Source organism: Perognathus longimembris, chromosome 1, assembly GCF_023159225.1.
Source record: "Perognathus longimembris pacificus isolate PPM17 chromosome 1, ASM2315922v1, whole genome shotgun sequence".
In the NCBI taxonomy this organism is placed as follows: domain Eukaryota; kingdom Metazoa; phylum Chordata; class Mammalia; order Rodentia; family Heteromyidae; genus Perognathus; species Perognathus longimembris.
Window position 1 is genome coordinate 53,580,221 of NC_063161.1, and position 17,103 is coordinate 53,597,323.

General features: G+C 41.3%; 1 protein-coding gene across 4 annotated transcripts in view; it reads right to left on the minus strand.

The window, feature by feature from the left end:
* The window catches only part of Dip2b (disco interacting protein 2 homolog B), a 237,333-nt gene that overhangs the window by 46,900 nt on the left and 173,330 nt on the right, over positions 1 to 17,103 (minus strand). For all 4 annotated transcript variants that reach the window (XM_048364373.1, XM_048364381.1, XM_048364358.1 and 1 more), the window contains 8 exons: positions 16,258 to 16,351; positions 15,698 to 15,817; positions 13,860 to 13,974; positions 12,543 to 12,682; positions 11,030 to 11,166; positions 6,643 to 6,723; positions 2,872 to 2,999; positions 867 to 981 (listed from right to left, as the gene is read on the minus strand). In XM_048364373.1, the coding sequence (XP_048220330.1) occupies positions 867 to 981; positions 2,872 to 2,999; positions 6,643 to 6,723; positions 11,030 to 11,166; positions 12,543 to 12,682; positions 13,860 to 13,974; positions 15,698 to 15,817; positions 16,258 to 16,351 (930 nt within the window). The remainder of the gene's footprint in view (positions 1 to 866; positions 982 to 2,871; positions 3,000 to 6,642; positions 6,724 to 11,029; positions 11,167 to 12,542; positions 12,683 to 13,859; positions 13,975 to 15,697; positions 15,818 to 16,257; positions 16,352 to 17,103) is intronic.

Below are 17,103 nucleotides of genomic sequence, written 5' to 3' on the forward strand. Positions count from 1 at the left end.
GAGCACTAGCCTTGAATAAAAGAGCTCATGGACAGCACCCAGCCTCAGAGTTCAAGCCTCAGGACAGATGCACATGCGCGCACACACACACAGTATTTAAATAAGATAAAGCCCAAGTTGTTTCCATCCTTTTAGCCTGCTCCTCACTAGAAACATATCCCTTCCAGTAAGCCCAAGTCATTCTCTTCTTCATGGCTTCTCTAACAGTGAAGCTCCCTAGAGGAAGAACAATGCCTCACATATTCTTGTTTGGCACTACTTTTGGCATGTACTAGTACTAAAACTGTATGTGACTAACTGCTAACAGGTGAACTGCTTGCTGCCAAAGACATATTCTACACAGTTAAATCTTTCCTGGGAAGGAAATACTGCAGCATAAATTGACTAAGGCAAGTCAGTTCAATGACTTTATTATATAATTTTGATAATAATATGTAGAGTAAGCAGTGATTGGCAAGAAAGAAAAATTAGGTACCATAAGTGACCCATCACAGAAAGTGCTTAAGAGGGCTGGGGATGTGGCCTAGTGGCAAGAGAGCTTGCCTCGTATACATGAGGCCCTGGGTTCGATTCCCCAGCACTACATATACAGAAAACGGCCAGAAGTGGCACTGTGGCTCAAGTGGCAGAGTGCTAGCCTTGAGCAAAAGGAAGCCAGGGACAGTGTTCAGGCCCTGAGTCCAAGGCCCAGGACTGGCAAAAAAAAAAAAAAAAAAAAGAAAGTGCTTAAGAGCTGGGTTTGGTAGTATATGCTTGTAATCCCAGCTACTCAGGAGGCAGAGGCAAGAGGATTTTTAATTTGAGACTAAGTGCTTAAGCATTGGTGGTAGCCACCTCTGACCAGACAGAACCCCAAGTGAGCGTACCTGCAGCACCCGGCTCATCCACTGGAAGCTGTCTTCCTCGGAGGCATCAGGCCTTTGTTCCGCAACCACCACAATGCGCTCGTCATAAAACACAGACACAGAAAACACAGCAATTCTAAGAGAGACAGATCGAACATATCAGACTCTCTTCACCACCAGAGCTACTCTTCTGTTAACTGCAATTACGGAGAGGAGACTGCCCACCCTGTGGTAGTTTAGCAAAGAAATGTGCAACTATTACCATCAAAATCCAGACTGACTCATTTAAAACCCATGGATTTACTCAGGAGGCTGAAATTTGAGGATCAAGGTTTGAAGCTAGACCAGGCAGGAAAGTCTGTGAGACTCTTATCTCCAATTAACCACCAAAAAGCCAAATGTATAGCCATGATTCAAGCAGTAAAATGCCAGCCTTGAGTGAAAAAATCTCAGGGATAGTACCCAGGCCCTCAGTTCAAGTCCCAGGACCAGCACAATTAACAAACAAACAAGAAAACACTCAACTGTCAAGAACATCAGGGACCTGGTAGTAAACAAGACATAGTCCCTGTCTTTGTGGACCTTACATGTTAAGAGACAGAACCAACAACAAATGGCTATGGCTGCGTGTTGTGCTGCGCAGCAAGAAGCACACTGGGACAGCGGGGTGGAGGGGTGAGTGGTTGGGGAGCGCCTCCCTGGGGAGCGGACACTGGAGCAGAGACCTGAATGAGGTGAGGACGTGAGCCACGCGGAGATCTGGAGGAAGAGGATTCCGGGCAGAAGGAACGGAAAGCGAAAAGGTTCTGAGGTAGGGACGAGCTTGGCAGGTTTGAGGAACAGCAAGAAGGCCAGTGTGCCTGGAGCAGAGTGGTGAAGCAGAGAGCGGGAGCTAGAGTCAGACACAGGCAAGGGTGGATCAGAGGCCCGGGAGGCTGGGGAGAGGGGAAGATGGAGGTGTTCTGAGTGAGGTCTCCGCTCAAATGTCCCCTTGCTAGTGAGGCATTCCCAGACCACCTGAAAGATACTAGCAAGCCCCCACCCCATGTACTGTTTCTGCAAACACTTACCACCTCTCCCAGGTTATCTACTCTGTCTACCTGGCTCCAGTCTGGTGCCCACAATGACAGTGAAAGGGCAGAGAACTGGCCTGGCCTGTGCATTTCCACAGTGAAGGCACCAAAAGCAGCGGTGCAGAGTTGTCACCCAATGAGTATGTGTAGAATGAAAGCATGAGAGAATGGGAAGCTACTGCAGAGCCCACTATGCCAGCTCACCAGCCTGCCTCCACTCATGCATTCACGGATCATAGACTATGCACTATGTGCCAGGCATTGTGCTCGGAGTGGGCATCACTGTGATGGACAGCAGGGGCTGTCCAGGGCTCCATGTGGAGTGTGCATCCTCTAGGAAGCTCCACCATTATAGAAACACAACTGGGAAGCTGGTTCTTTTTGGATTTAATTTTCCTTCTAAAAAAACCTAAAGGGACACCAAAACTGCTTTGTAAACTGATGGAATGAACATCAACTATTCAATATGCGGCCAATATCTTTTCTTGTATTAGTAAGCAAAGAAAAAAAAAAAGGTGCCTGGCTCTGTCCATAGGATTTAAAGTTACCCAGCACTAGTGTGCTATGGCAAACTCCTTGTTACAATGCTACCAGAATTTAGTGAAAACAAGCGAAAAAAATTCTACAGATATATCTATTGCCCTGAATGCTGCTACCTCTGTACTGAGGAAATATAGAATGTTCAATGTTTGTTTTAAATTCCTCCTCAGTTTTCTATAGTCAACAAATAGTAATAATCCAAATCTAAAATACAGGATGTGGATATGTCTCATTCCTCTAAAATTATAGCCAAAGAACCAGACACTGTGAGTTAAATATTCAAAGCAGGGTTTCTACTGTTTTCATCCAAACCAAACTAATCATTTGGAAAGAGAACCTAAAGAGCACCATTAAATCACCCCACTAAGATCTACTTAGGTTGTGTTAGAAGGGCTAACATTCCAACCACTCACCTTCCTCTATACACCGTCTTTATAGACTCAACAGCCAAGCCAGTAGCAACAATGTCATCAGCATTATGTCTTCGACCACTAACCATGAGCAATCCATCCATTTTTCCAACCACGAATACCAAGCTACCCTGAAATGGTAACAATGATTTACTTTGAGTTTTTATGGTTTAAACAGTAAGATAGACATACTTCTTGCTTTGAAGTAAATCTCATCTGAAGGGAGGGAAGGAGGAAGGGAAGCAAGGTTATCTAGCTGGGTACCAATGGCTTACTCCTATAATCCTAGCTACTCAGGAAGCTGAGATCTGAGGATCAAGATTCAAAGCCAGGGGCTGGGGATATGGCCTAGTGGCAAGAGTGCTTGCCTCATATACATGAGGCCCTGGGTTCGATTCCCCAGCACCACATATACAGAAAATGGCCAGAAGTGGCACTGTGGCTCAAGTGGCAGAGTGCTAGCCTTGAGCAAAAGGAAGCCAGGGACAGTGCTCAGGCCCTGAGTCCAAGGCCCAGGACTGGCCAAAAAAAACAAAAACAAACAAACAAACAAACAAAAAGATTCAAAGCCAGCTGGGCAGGAAAGTCTGTGAGAGTACTAACTCCATTCAATTAACTAGCAAAAAGCTGGAAGTAGAGCTATGGCTCAAGTGGGTAGAGGCTAGCCTTGAGCACTAAAGCTCAGTGATAGTGCTCAGGTCCTGAATCCAAGCCCCAGGACCTGGAGAAAAAAAAAAAAAAAGTGTTTGTCCAGCATGTGCAGAGACCTGGGTTCAACTACCAATACTCCCACCAAAAAATATTATAAAAAAATTGGGGCAGGGCTGGGAATGTGGCTTAGTGGTAGAGTGCTTGCCTAGAATGTATGAAGCCATGGGTTCCATTCCTCAGTACCACATACACAGAAAAGGCTAGAAGTGGCTCAAGTGGTAGAGTGCTAGCCTTGGGTAAAAGAAGTTCAGAGACAGTACCCTGACCCTGATTTCAAACCCCAGGACTAGGGAAAAAATAAAAATGTGTGTGTGTGTGTGTGAGTGTGTGTGTGTGTGTGTGTGTGTGTGTGTGTGTGAGAGAGAGAGAGAGAGAGAGAGAGAGAGAGACAGCTGGGCTCTGAGGATAATGGTTTGAAGCCAACTTGGCCAAGAAAGTCTATGAGACTCTTATCTCTATTAAACTACTAAAAAAGCTGGAAGTGGCAATGTGGCTCAAGTGGTAGAGCACTTAGCTTCGGGCAAAAGAGGCTCAGGGACAACATCCAGGCCCCAAATTCAAGCCCCAGGACCAGCACAAAAAAGGTATGAAAGAAAATAATGTCACATGTTATACAACTCTTTTGCTCAAAGCTAGCGCTTTACCACTTTGAGGCACAGTACAACTTCCTATTATATGACTTTAAAGAAACTGTTTCATACCTTAACATTTCTGAAATTAGTAGGGGGGGGGGGAGGGAAACTCAAGTACTGTGTCCAGGCCCTGAGTTAAAGCCCCAGGACTGGCACAAAAAAAGAAAGAGAAAGGATGGGGGCTGGGGATGTGGCCTACTGGCAAGAGTGCTTGCCTCAAATACATGAAGCCCTAGGTTCAATTCCCCAGTACTACATATTCAGAAAATGTCCAGAAGTGGCGCTGTGGCTCAAGTGGCAGAGTGCTAGCCTTGAGCAAAAAGAAGCCAGGGACAGTGCTCAGGCCCTGAGTCCAAGGCCCAGGACTGGCAAAAAAAAGAAAGAGAAAGGAAGGATGAAGGAAAGAAAAAAAGAAAGTAGAAAGCAAGCAAGCAATGAGGACTCCACACAAGTGTATTTTCCTAGCCACAAGCACGTATTAATGCATCTTTTTTATCTTTCCAAGGGCTGAATGAAAGGGAGAAAAATGTTAACTTGTTTACAACATAAGGGGTTAAAACAGTTTCATTAAGTAAATAACTTCACATATTAAAATATTATGGTATGTTTTAGGTTCATAAATCTAATGTTTCTATTAGAATCAGGCTATTAAGTAAAGATCTAAGGAACACTGAGGAGGCTTTCTTTCTCAGCAACATAACAAAGTAGCACAAAAACTGCTACCGAATTCCTAAAGCATCCTTGTATACCCTTCCCAGCAGTAAATTAGATTATTTCTCATTGATTTTCTATGTTTTTAGTCACTTACATATATCAACAATCTAATAGTTATCTCCACATGAATGTCACTTAAAATACCATATAGTGACTGGGCTCACAATCTCTACGCCCAAGAAGCTATCAGACCATCCCAGACACCAGAGGAGAGCCAGTCATTGTCAGGCCTCCAATGCCTATTTCTCCATTTCTTTCTATTCAGCTGGGCATGACTGAACAAAGGCCTTCCTTACAGTTAGGTGTGTCCATGGGATTAGTTCAGATCAATGAGACACAGGAAGAAATGCTTAGGAATTTCAGAGAATTTTTCTTGAGAGAGCAAGATCTACTTTTCCTTCTGTGCTTTGGAATGCAGATGTGATGGCTAGAGCCCTATCCTAAAGCTTAATAGTAGAGCAGAAAAATGAGTCTGAAAATTCTTTGTTTCTGAGTAAAGTCAACACAGTAGCTTATATATTACCCTGCTAAGAGAGTGACTCTCTTAGACCTCTGCATTCTCCCAGTTCCCATAAATAGTAGAGGAGGAATGAAGTAAAATTAGATGCTTTCTTATGTAAGCTAAGCTATGAAGAAAGAGGATGTAGGAGGTAACCAGAGATAGATGGAGGAATAGGGAATCAACTAGGATAAGGACTACCTATTACTTACAAAATAAAATCCCAACTCCCACTGCCTTGTTGCCATCTGTGTGTGCCTCAGGATCACTAGGCATCTCAGGATCACTAGGAGCCCTTTGGAAAAGACTTTGTGGGTTCTAGTTGGCTTTTTAAATACCATTTGCTGAATGATAAATCATCTTCAAAGAAATTACTGTCATATACAGTGTTGATGACTTGTGTAAAAATGTTTTGCACATCAAATACAAGGCCTTCCCTTTGCAATTGAAGATAACTTTTTCCAGAACTCTTTTAACTTACAGCAACAACATGTTAGCCAAATCAAATGAAAGTAGCAGGGGCTGGGAATATGGCCTAGTAGTAGAGTGCTTGCCTTGTATACATGAAGCCCTGCGTTCTATTCCTCAGCACCACATATATAGAAAAGGCCAGAAGTGGCGCTGTGGCTCAAGTGCTAGCCTTGAGCAAAAGGAAGCCAGGGACAGTGCTCAGGCCTGAGTCCAAGCCCCAGGAATGGCCAAAAACAAGGGGGGGGAGCTGAGGGTATGGCCTAGTGGCAAGAATGCTTGCCTCATATACATGAAGCCCTAGGTTCGATTCCTCAGCATCACATATATGGAAAACGGCCAGAAGTGGCGCTATGGCTCAAGTGGCAGAGTGCTAGCCTTGAGCAAGAAGAAGCCAGGGACAGTGCTCAGGCCCTGACTCCAAGCTCCAGGAATGGCCAAAAAAAAAAAAATAAAAAAATAATAATAAATAAAAAAGAAACCAGGGACAGTGCTCAGACCCTGATTTCAAGCTCCAGGACAGGCCTAAAAAAAAAGGTATCAAAAATTAGTAAAAAGTTATGAAAAATTAAAAAAAATAATGTATTAGTCTGAAGGAATTAAATGAACCGTGTGAAAGAAACAACAATTCATTTTATGGTATTCTTGAAAGAACTGCTCTAAATGATTCTTGGACCAAACTTCTGTGGTAAATTAAAGTCCAAGTATTTAGATCAGATGTGTCAAAATGAACATGAAAGCAACACTTACTGGCCCCACAAATCCCAGCAGTCCTGAACGGATGAATGGCACATCTCCTACAGGAGAGCCTGCGGAATTCACTGGAATTACCTGAAAGACAACAAGAGCGAACAATTTTTCTTTCTTCTTAAAAAATGTATCTGATTTAAAAAAAACTGCAAAGTGATATATGCTTGTTGGAAAACTAACACATAATCTAATAATAATATCCCTTAAGTGACAAACATTTACAATTTATCTCTTTGAACTTAAAAAACACTCTATATACTGAGTGTTTTAAAAATATCATATTGTAGGTACTGATTTTACTCTTACGCTTTTTCATATATCTAGGCTCCACTTTAGATTTTGTAAGAAGTTCACCCAGTCCACTTTTTTGAGAAACTGTGCATCCAGACTCTTAGAGGCATAGGAGTTCCTGTGGCCACTCCTGACTCTGTGTGTATGAGGAGTCAGGTGTACTTTGGACAAATTCCTGGGCTTTTCTGCACCTCAGTTTTGTTTTTGTTTTTTTTCTCTAGCCATTAAATTAAGCTCTCAACCTCTCTCCCAGGCTTGTAGTAAAGACTAAAGGAACATAAACAAATTTTCAGTGACTGGCACAGCTTCAGTTTTTAGGGAACAGTAGCTACTAGAATGTACTACTCTTTATGGCTGATCATTCCAAATTTGTACTATTACCAAAGTGTTTTAGTGACTATTGTGGTATATTGTTTATTCACCTATACAGAGCATGATGCTTCTTTTCAATTTTAATAATCCTGCAAAATTGTTTGATCAATTTAGGCTCTACCAATGCTATATTAGAATGCCCATTAATTATTATCATAGTATTACTCTACTTCCAGACTGCCAATTTGGTGGGCACAAAAGCTCACTGTGACTTTAATTGCATTTTCTTATTAATAATTTGGTTAAATTTCTTTTACTTTAACACTGGCTGCTTGTTTTTCTTCTAAGAGTGGCTCATCATAGGAATCTCTTGTTTTTACTCACAGATTTTTCACCTTTGATTTTTATTAAAAATTAAATACCTACTTGTTTCAGTTAATCACATGAAATGGTTTCAAGTCAATCACACAAAAGAGGCTATCACTTCCATTTTGCAGGTGGGAAGGTGAGGCAATGAGAGTATCACTTGCCTCAGGTTAAACAGGGAGCATGGCAAGATGGGAAACTGGCTTTTGCTTCTCACACATTCATGAACTCTTTCTCTCAGTAGCTAATTTTAAAACTTTTTTTGGGGGGGGGAAGAGGATACAGGTATTGGGCCTTGAACTTGGGGCCTCATAGTCTCATTAGGCTTTCTGCTCAAGGCTGGGGCTCACTACTCCAGCCTCAGCTCCAAGACCAATACTTTCCTTTTTGAAATAGTTTATTATTTTAAAACATTTTTATTATCTTTAAGTAGCTAAACAAAGGGATTGCCATTCAATTCAATGTTTCTTAAACAAGGTTACCCTTTTCTACATTTTCAGCCATCCCTTCCAACCTATCAAAACACCCCCTTCCAATTTTTTTTTTTTTTTTGCCAGTTCTGGGGCTTGGACTCAGGGCCTGAGCACTGTCCCTGGCTTCTTTTTGCTCAAGGCTAGCACTCTGCCAACTTGAGCCACAGTGCCACTTCTGGCCTTTTCTGTTTATGTGGTGCTGAGGAATCGAACCCAGGGCTTCATGCATGCTAGGCAAGCACTCTATCACTAAGCCACATTCTTATCCCTACACTGAATTTTTGACTGCACTTTTATTTTCTGACAAACCATTACTAGATCTTTGGTCTTAGTGAAATGTTAACTACTTAGGGAAACTCTCTCAGGATTCAAATTTTTTTTTGGCCAGTCCTAGGCCATGAACTCAGGGCCTGAGCACTGTCCCTGGCTTCTTTTTTGCTCAAGGCTAGCACTCTGCCACTTGAGCCACAGCACCCCTTCTGGCCATTTTCTGTATATGTGGTGCTGAGGAATCGAACCCAGGGCCTCATGTATACAAGGCAAGCACTCTTGCCACTAGGCCATATTCCCAGCCCAGGATTCAATTTTTTTTTTAAAAAAATTTAAATCTCTTAGGATTTACATATAAATACCAGAAACATTAATTTACAAAACCAAGGACATAGTTTTTTGGTTTATTTTCCTTTCTTGGGTAGGATTTTCACTCTACTTTGCTAGTATTATATTTATATTGGACATTTCAAAATGTCTTCATTGCTTGGACTGAACAGTTTGAAGTTAAGCCTGAGAGTCTTGGGTAGGCAACTGCCTTGTATGGAAGATTATAATAAAGTATTATCTTCAAATACTGCTGGAAGCTGGGTGTGGTGGCATGTAGCTGTTTCAGCAATTCAAGAGGGTAAGGCAGGAGGAGGCTAATGAGTTTGAAGACAATCTGGCTTCAAACAACTACAACCAATGCTTAAAGACCTTGTTTCTAGTGAGGCAAAGTCCTTGAAGAAAATTATAGGCACTGGAAACACATGCAGTCTAAGCACTTAAACACAAGAGGAATAGGGGCTGGGGATATAACTTAGTGGAACAGTACATGTTTAACATGAAGTCTTAAATTTAATCACAAGCATGGCAAAAAAAAAAAAAAGGAAAGAAAAAAAGAAGAGAAATGTGGCAAGATTTAAAATATCTATGTATTCGAGAGTTAGTGCAAGTAAAGAGACTGAGCAGGGGAGGGGGGACATATACCTGAAGAGTTTATGAATGTCCCCTCCTATAACAGTGAACTGGGCACAACCTTTGCAGGCAGCCCAAATGATGATAACAGTAATAAATTAATGATTTGCAGTGTGTTATGTATGCACAAAAATGGACAGACAACCCAGGAGTTCTTATCTCTATTCAGGCACCATACGATTAAAACAGATATGCTACCCAACAGATATGCTACAGATATGCTACACATTCACTAATGATGCCTGTAAGTACATAACTGTATGCAATCCTTCTCAAAAGGGACACACAAGACTTACACAGCTTCCTATGTGCCAGAAGCTGTTGGTGCTAAGGTGTCTGGACCATCCTCTATGTTATAGAAAAAGTGCAAAGACCTGAAAACCAGCAGTGTTCATGTGAGCTCTGTCTAGCATAATGGGTTAGAACCCATCAACCAAAATTCTCTAGTACTAAAAGGTACTTTGAGCAGGTAATCCCAATGATGAAATTCAGACAATTAAGTACACCTGTTCTGATTTCCAGGCAGTCAGGCCAACTTCTAATTACAACTTGGCTTTGGAGGCAGAACTGCCTGAAGAAGAGTAATGTGGTGCTGAGCTAAGTACAGGCTGGCTCCACTAGAATGCAAGTGCTGCCCCAGCACCCACACAGTGCTGGTACAGAGGGGCTTGGTAAGTAAGTATCTGTGACTGAAAGATCAGAAGCATAAGCCCTGCAAGGACACAGTCCTTCAATTTTTATTAGTGATTTGGTATAGCATAAGCCACTGCAAATATACTGTCAAAATTAAAATTTTGAATTTATAAAGCTCAAACTATGTCAAATTCACTATCATAAATTTTTGTAAGGGGCTGGGAATGTGGTCTAGTGGTAGAGTGCTTGCCTAGCATGCACAAAGCCCTGGGTTCCATTCCTCAGTATCACATAAACAGAAAAGGCTGGAAGTGGTGCTGTGGCTCAAGTGGTAGAATGCTAGCCTTGAGCAAAAAGAAGCTAGAGACAGTGCTCAGGCCCTGAGTTTCAAGCCCCAGGACTGACTAAAAAAAAAAAAATTGTAAGTCATCTTTCTCTTTGTTTACGGATACAACAATACTTTCTAAGAGATGCCAAGAGGTGCTCTAAGCCCTTAATAAACATTAGCTCATTTGGTCTTCACAATGGCCCTGGGAGGTGGCTACTGTTTTTACATTCATTCATTCAAATTTGGTTTATTTAGCTTTGAGACAAGGTTTCACTATGCAAGTTGGCTTGCAATTTGTAATCCTCCTGCCTTACCTTCTGAGTACAGGAATTATAGGTATGTGTCTACCTACCCAGATAGTAAGTATTTTGTTTGGTTTTTCTCTCAGTACTGGGGATTGAACCCAGAACCTCACACATGCTAGTTAAACACTCTACCACATGAGCCATGTCTCCAGCCATTCTGCTTATATTTTGTTTTTTTAAATAGGCTCTTACTAACTTTGCCCAGGTCGGCCTTAAATTCAAGATCCTCCTGCCGCCCACTAGATTCTTACTCTCATTTTAAGAGGAAGAAATTAAGGTTATGGAAAGCTACACAGTGCACCCAAGGTCAGGGTTTAATCTTAGGCCATTAGTCCCAGAGGATAGATTCTCAGCCACTAGATTATGCTGTATCCTATCAGCCAGCAGATCTGCCTAGTAACATTTGACCTCACCAAACAGTTTCACTGTGAAATGTTAATATCACTTACCTCAAATGTATTTTTCGTCACACCAGCAAGCCCAAAGTACATCATGCCTCCAGTTCTGGAACTAACACATATTTCTCCAATTTCATCTGTCTTGCAGAGCTGGGGAGGCCCGTCTGGTTTCACAATGCACATCATGCCTAATGCATGGAAAACACAGGGAAGACAGAGTCTAGAGAACCCCAGTAAAAGAGAAGATTTACCCTTTGAACCCAAGATAACTTTGCATTTCCAGAATACTACATAGGAATCCTGAAAAGAAATCTGAACTATTTGGGTGTACTTGAAATTTAAGGCTTTAATGACAGTAATTTAAAAATGATTGCAAATGTAAAGAAAAGCCTAGATGAACTGGGTGTTATTCCTAGGCAAGGTAAATTCAACCCTCATGAAGGCAGTGTGTTCCTCCTCCTCTCCTCTCCCTCACTCCTCTTCCTTTCCTCCTCTTTCTCTGCTCCCTCTTCTTCCTTTGTTCATTCTCTCTCCCTGGTATTGGAGTTTGAAACCAAGGTCTCTCATTTGCTAGGTGGGTGCTCTACCACTGAGTCACACTTCTAGTCCTTTTTGTGCTGGTTATTTTTGAGGTAGGAGCTCCCTTCTGAGGCACAATCTGCCTCTTTTAGGGTTCCCATTAAAGCTGGATGACAAGTATGTGCCAGATACAGTTTTCCAGCTATTGGCTAAGAAGGAGTCTACTGAACTTTTTTGCATAGGCTGGTCTTAAACTTTGATATTCTGAAGTCTTCAGTATTGTCTCCAATATTCTCAGCCTCTCAAGTACTTAGGATTACAGGTGTGAGTCACTGGAGTTTGACTGGTGCCCTAAATTTCTGACAACCACAATGGGTTGGCAATTACAGTGAAAAGCATATAACTTTGGTATTACTCAGGTACTTAACTTTATATGAAGAAGCACAATTGAAGCCTTCACAGTTGATAACCCATATAGTATAGTTAGCATAATTACACTCAACCATTAAGAATGGCTTAGAGAAATTATGTGACTAAGTATTGAATTTAAGAATTCCTGGATTGGGGCTAGAAATGTGGCTTAGCAGTAGAGTGCTTCCCTAGTATGCATGAAGCCTTGGGTTCAATTCCTCAGTACCTCAAAAACAGAAAAAGCCTGAAGTGTCACTGTGGCTCAAGTGGTAGAGCGCTAGCCTTGAGCAAAAGAAGCCAGGGCCAGTGCTCAGGCCCTGAGTTCAAGCCCCTCAAAATCATCATCATCATCATCATCATCATCATCATCACCATCATCATCATCATCATCATCATCATCATTCCTGGATTTGGATCTCCAATTTTACCAGGCTCTCTAATCCTTCTCCTCATCTCTTCTCTTTGTTTTTTTTTCCTTTGTTTTTTTTTCTGGCAATGCTGGGGATCAAACCCAGAGCTCTGTACATGCTAAATGGGCGTGCTATCACTATGTCACCCTAAGTTACAGCCCTGGCCCTACTATTTCTGATGACATATCTTTATGAAGACCTAAGTAGTGCTTCCAATCACTTACCACCAGGCATTACATGTCCTACATCCTGGACTGTTAGGGCTGAATTTTTATCTTCAGTATTGACTCGGATGACTCCATAGCTCAATCCATTCATTGAGAGAATGGCCCTTCCTGGCAAAGGAGCCCCAGGTACTCCAGGCCTGAAAAGAGAAACAAAACAAACAAATAAAAATAATCAAGTCTGGCAAACTAAATGATATCAAGAAAAAAGCATTAATATGTAAAAATACAAACTTCCTGACTACAATTCAAAAGACATCTCCATTTTCTCTACTAAAAATAAATCAAACTAATCAAATTCATACATCCAGCCAACTCCTTTTTTCTTTTTGGTGCTAGTACTAGGGCTTGAACTCATAGCCTCTGGTACTTCGCTTTTCTTGTTCAAGGCTAGTGCTTTACCATTTGAGCCATAACTCCACTTCTGGCTTTTTTTTTTTTTTTTGCTAGTGAATTGGAGATAATAGTCTTTTGGATTTGTCTGCCCAGGCTTAGCTTTGGAACTCAGTCCTCAGAACTCAGCCTCCTGAGTAGCTAAGCTTACAGAAGTGAGCCAGCTAGAGTCAGCCTATTTCTAATTTGTTAACCAAGGATTTGGAAATACAAAGCAATACAAAAAAATTCACAAATATGATAAGAATAATTCAAGTTGGGCTGGGAATGTGTCTTAGTGGTAGAGTGCTTGCCTAGCAGGCATGAAGCCCTGGGTTTCATTCTTCAGTACCACATAAACAGAAAAAGCCAGAAGTGGCACTGTGGCTCAAGTGGTAGGTGCTCAAGTGCCTTGAGCAAAAGAAGCTCAGGGACAGTGCCCAGGCCCGAGTTCAAGCCCCAGGACTGCTAAAAAAATTTTTTTAATAAAAATAAATAAAAGTGCCAGGTGCCAGTGGCTCACACTGATAATCCTAGCTATCCAGGAGGCTGAGATCTGAGGATTGAAGTTTAAAGCTAGCCTAGGCAGGAAAGTTCATGATTCATGAGACTCTCATTTCCAATTAAGAAAAAAAAAAAAAAAGCCAGAACTGGGGCTTTGGCTCAAGTGGTAGGTGTTAGCCTTGAGCAAAAACACTCAGGCACAGACCAGGCCCTGAGTACAAGCCCTAGTTTTGGCACACACCGCCCCCACCCTCAGCCAAAAAAAAAACAAAAAAGAAAAAGAAAGTAAAATTGTAGTTTATTCTGGGTAAGAGAAGGAATAATCAGATACTTGAAACTATTTTGCAAGGTTCTTTTAACTTTTAGGTTTATGAAGCAAAAATTGCATATTTCATCCAAACTCTAACATATTTCAAGAGGACCTTGTGTTGTGAACGGTACCTGCGAATCGCTACAGTCATGGCTTCAGAAGATGTAGCACATGGACAGATGGCCTCAGGTTTCAGTCCATGGCTTTGGAACAGACTCAGGAAGGCATCACAGGATGACACAGACCCTAAGGAGTTGGAACAGACCAACGTGAAAGCTGAAATTGTAATTTTCATCACTGCTGGAAACTTGTAAGGGGTCGAGAAGCTGATATATATGCCTGTGTGTCAGGGGAACTCACATGGTGCCATATTCATTCCACACCAATAGTTTACTATGCCTACAAGGTGGCTTGCTACATTTTAAAGATGAATGTATGTCCATCGAGCCCATGAAAGGTCACTGACACTATTTAAAGGTATAACTTGAAATAAAGCTATGGTATCCAAACTGAGAGATCAATATCAGAGGCAACAACACCACAGGCAATATCCAGCCACTTTGTAATTCAGCAATTCTTCCTGCAGTGACTGCTGTAGCAGCCCGGTGAAACCTTGGCTTAGTTCCACCTTCTGTGTGGTACTTTTTGACTGTTTCTTATTAAGGTCAACCTTGTCTGTGTGCACTTTACATAAAGAACATAGTATCTAACTGTCTACCTAACTCCACTGTGTAGAGGACCAGGATTTTGGTGCTTATAGAGAAAACCAGGTAACACAGAAAGATCTCTAGGTTATTATTATTATTTTGTTATTTAGGGGAATTTACATAAAACTCATACCTTTGGTTGCCTCAAGCCATTTTGTATCTGGTCTTTTCATCTAAGGAATTCGAACAGTCACATAATCCAAAGAGGGTATAAATAAGCAAAGAGAATTTTTTTTTTTTTTTTTTTTTTTTTTTTTTGCCAGTCCTGGGGCTTGGACTCAGGGCCTGAGCACTGTCCCTGGCTTCTTTTTGCTCAAGGCTAGCACTCTGCCACTGAGTCACAGCGCCACTTCTGGCCATTTTCTGTATATGTGGTGCTGGGGAATCGAACCCAGGGCTTCAAGTATATGAGGCAAGCGCTCTTACCACTAGGCCATAACCCCAGCCAAGAATTTTTTTTTTTTTTAACTTTATATGTTGCTGGGAATGGTGATGCATGCCTGTAATTTTAGTACTCAGGAGGCTGGAACAGTAGGACTATAACAGTTCAAGGCCTTTGTCCCAAGAAGAGAAAAAGAACCAAAGGTTTAAAAATGGCTTACAAACCCATCAAGATATGTTTGGCAAGGAAAGAAAAGTATTGGTTCCTTGAAAACATTATTAAGAATACATAGAGTATGACTGTAATCACACAAAAAAAACCAAAGCAGGCAAATCTAGAGACAAGAAGTAGATCCATAGCTGCCTAAAGCTGGAGACAACAGGGAGAAGCGAGAGTGACTGATAATGGGCCTATGATATCTTTTTAGGGTAATACAAAAATATTTTAAATTACACACTTTAAATGGTTGGGTAAGTTAGGTAAATTTTTCTTCTTCTTCTTTTTTTTTTTTTTTTTGGTTGGTTACAAGGCTTGAACTCAGTGCCTGAGTGCTATCCTTGAGCTCCTTTTGCTCAAGGCTAGTACTCTACCACTTTGAGTCACAGCTCCACTTCCAGGTTTCTGGTGGTTAACTGGAGCTAAGAGTCTCATGGAATTTCCTGCCTAGGCTGGCTTTGAACCACAATCCTCAGATATCAGCCTCCTGAGTAGCTAGGATGTCAGGTATGAGCTACCATTGCCCAGCAAAATGGTTAAGTTTTATGGTATGTGAATTATCTATCAACATAGATGTTTAAAAAAAAACAACTCAGAAAAAGGGCAAAACACCTAAGGCACCAAATGAAAAGATATTCTGGCTCCACACTGCATAAATACTCACAGGGGTTAGCTCCATCAGTTACAATCAACATTCGGAGAGAACTCAGGCTCACATCCCTTTGGTCCCGATGAGCCATCATGGCCCAGTGCAGATCCCGACATTTCACTAATGCTACTTTGGCTGTAAGTTCAAGAGGGATAAAGTTAACACACATATATACATACACAAACATATATATATATGCTAAGTTTGGTCAGTGTTTAGTATTCTGTGATAAAAACACAGAGATTGTGCTCAGAGGAAGAAAGCACCTCATTCAGACAACTGACTGGATATCTAATTGTTTGCTCTCTGCTACCTCTATCTACAAAGCTCTGCACACCACTGTACTTAATAAATCTAATTCTGACCTCAGATTCAGGAGATTCATCTCACTTCATAAGAAAGGGCATCAGTGAGATAAAACAGGCAGCTTACCTATTTCTACAGTAACTTGAACTCTAAAAGTTCCTAAGCCACCATGGCAAAGAAATCTATTTCTAACAAGGGCCATTTGAAAACCCCTAAAATCTTATTTCGGACAGTCCCATAGTTAAACCTTGGTTGCTGGGCAAGATTACCTTTGTGGGTATGTACTCTTTGGACCCAAGATAGAGGACAGGTCTTCATGACAGAGTAGGGCACACTGACTGTATGCATCTTATTCATTACATTCTGAAAAGCAAAGAAAGAAGACAACCAACACTAAATTTATAGTGTCTAGTAAGTATCATTGCTACATTTGTTCATCCTTTGTCCCACCCTTTCGGTGCACTATGTTGAAAATGAACTATACAACTTGTGGGTGGGGACAGGAGGGAAAAACTGGGAGAGAGCAAGGGAAAGGTGACACTGTTCAAAAAGAAATGTAGTCATTACCTGATTTACCTAACTGTAACTTCTCTGTATATCACCTTTGCCATAAAAATAAAAATGTTTTAAAAACCTAAATACATATTTAGCACTTTAAAACTGAAATGATTCTTTAAACAATTTTATATAAGTATCATTCAAATATATACTTTTTTTTTTTTTTGGCCAGTCCTGGGGCTTAGGACTCAGGGCCTGAGCAATGTCCCTGGCTTAATTTTGCTCAAGGCTAGCACTCTACCACTTGAGCCCCAGCGCCACTTCCAGCTTTTTCTGTTTATGTGGTACTGAGGAATTAAACCCAGGGCTTCATGCACGCTAGACAAACACCGCTAAGCCATATTCCTAACCCCAAATATATATTCTCTGAGAAACACCTCTGATATACTAATGACAGAGTAGAAGTTCCTTTGAAATCTACTCTCTAACTTGGTTCCCTCCTCTCTCCCCCAGAGATAATCACAATTATGAACTTGGTACATATCCTTCCAATCTTTCTGCAAAGCATTTACATAGAAATATAACAAGCATTTTTCTATGAAAGGCAATATAGTATA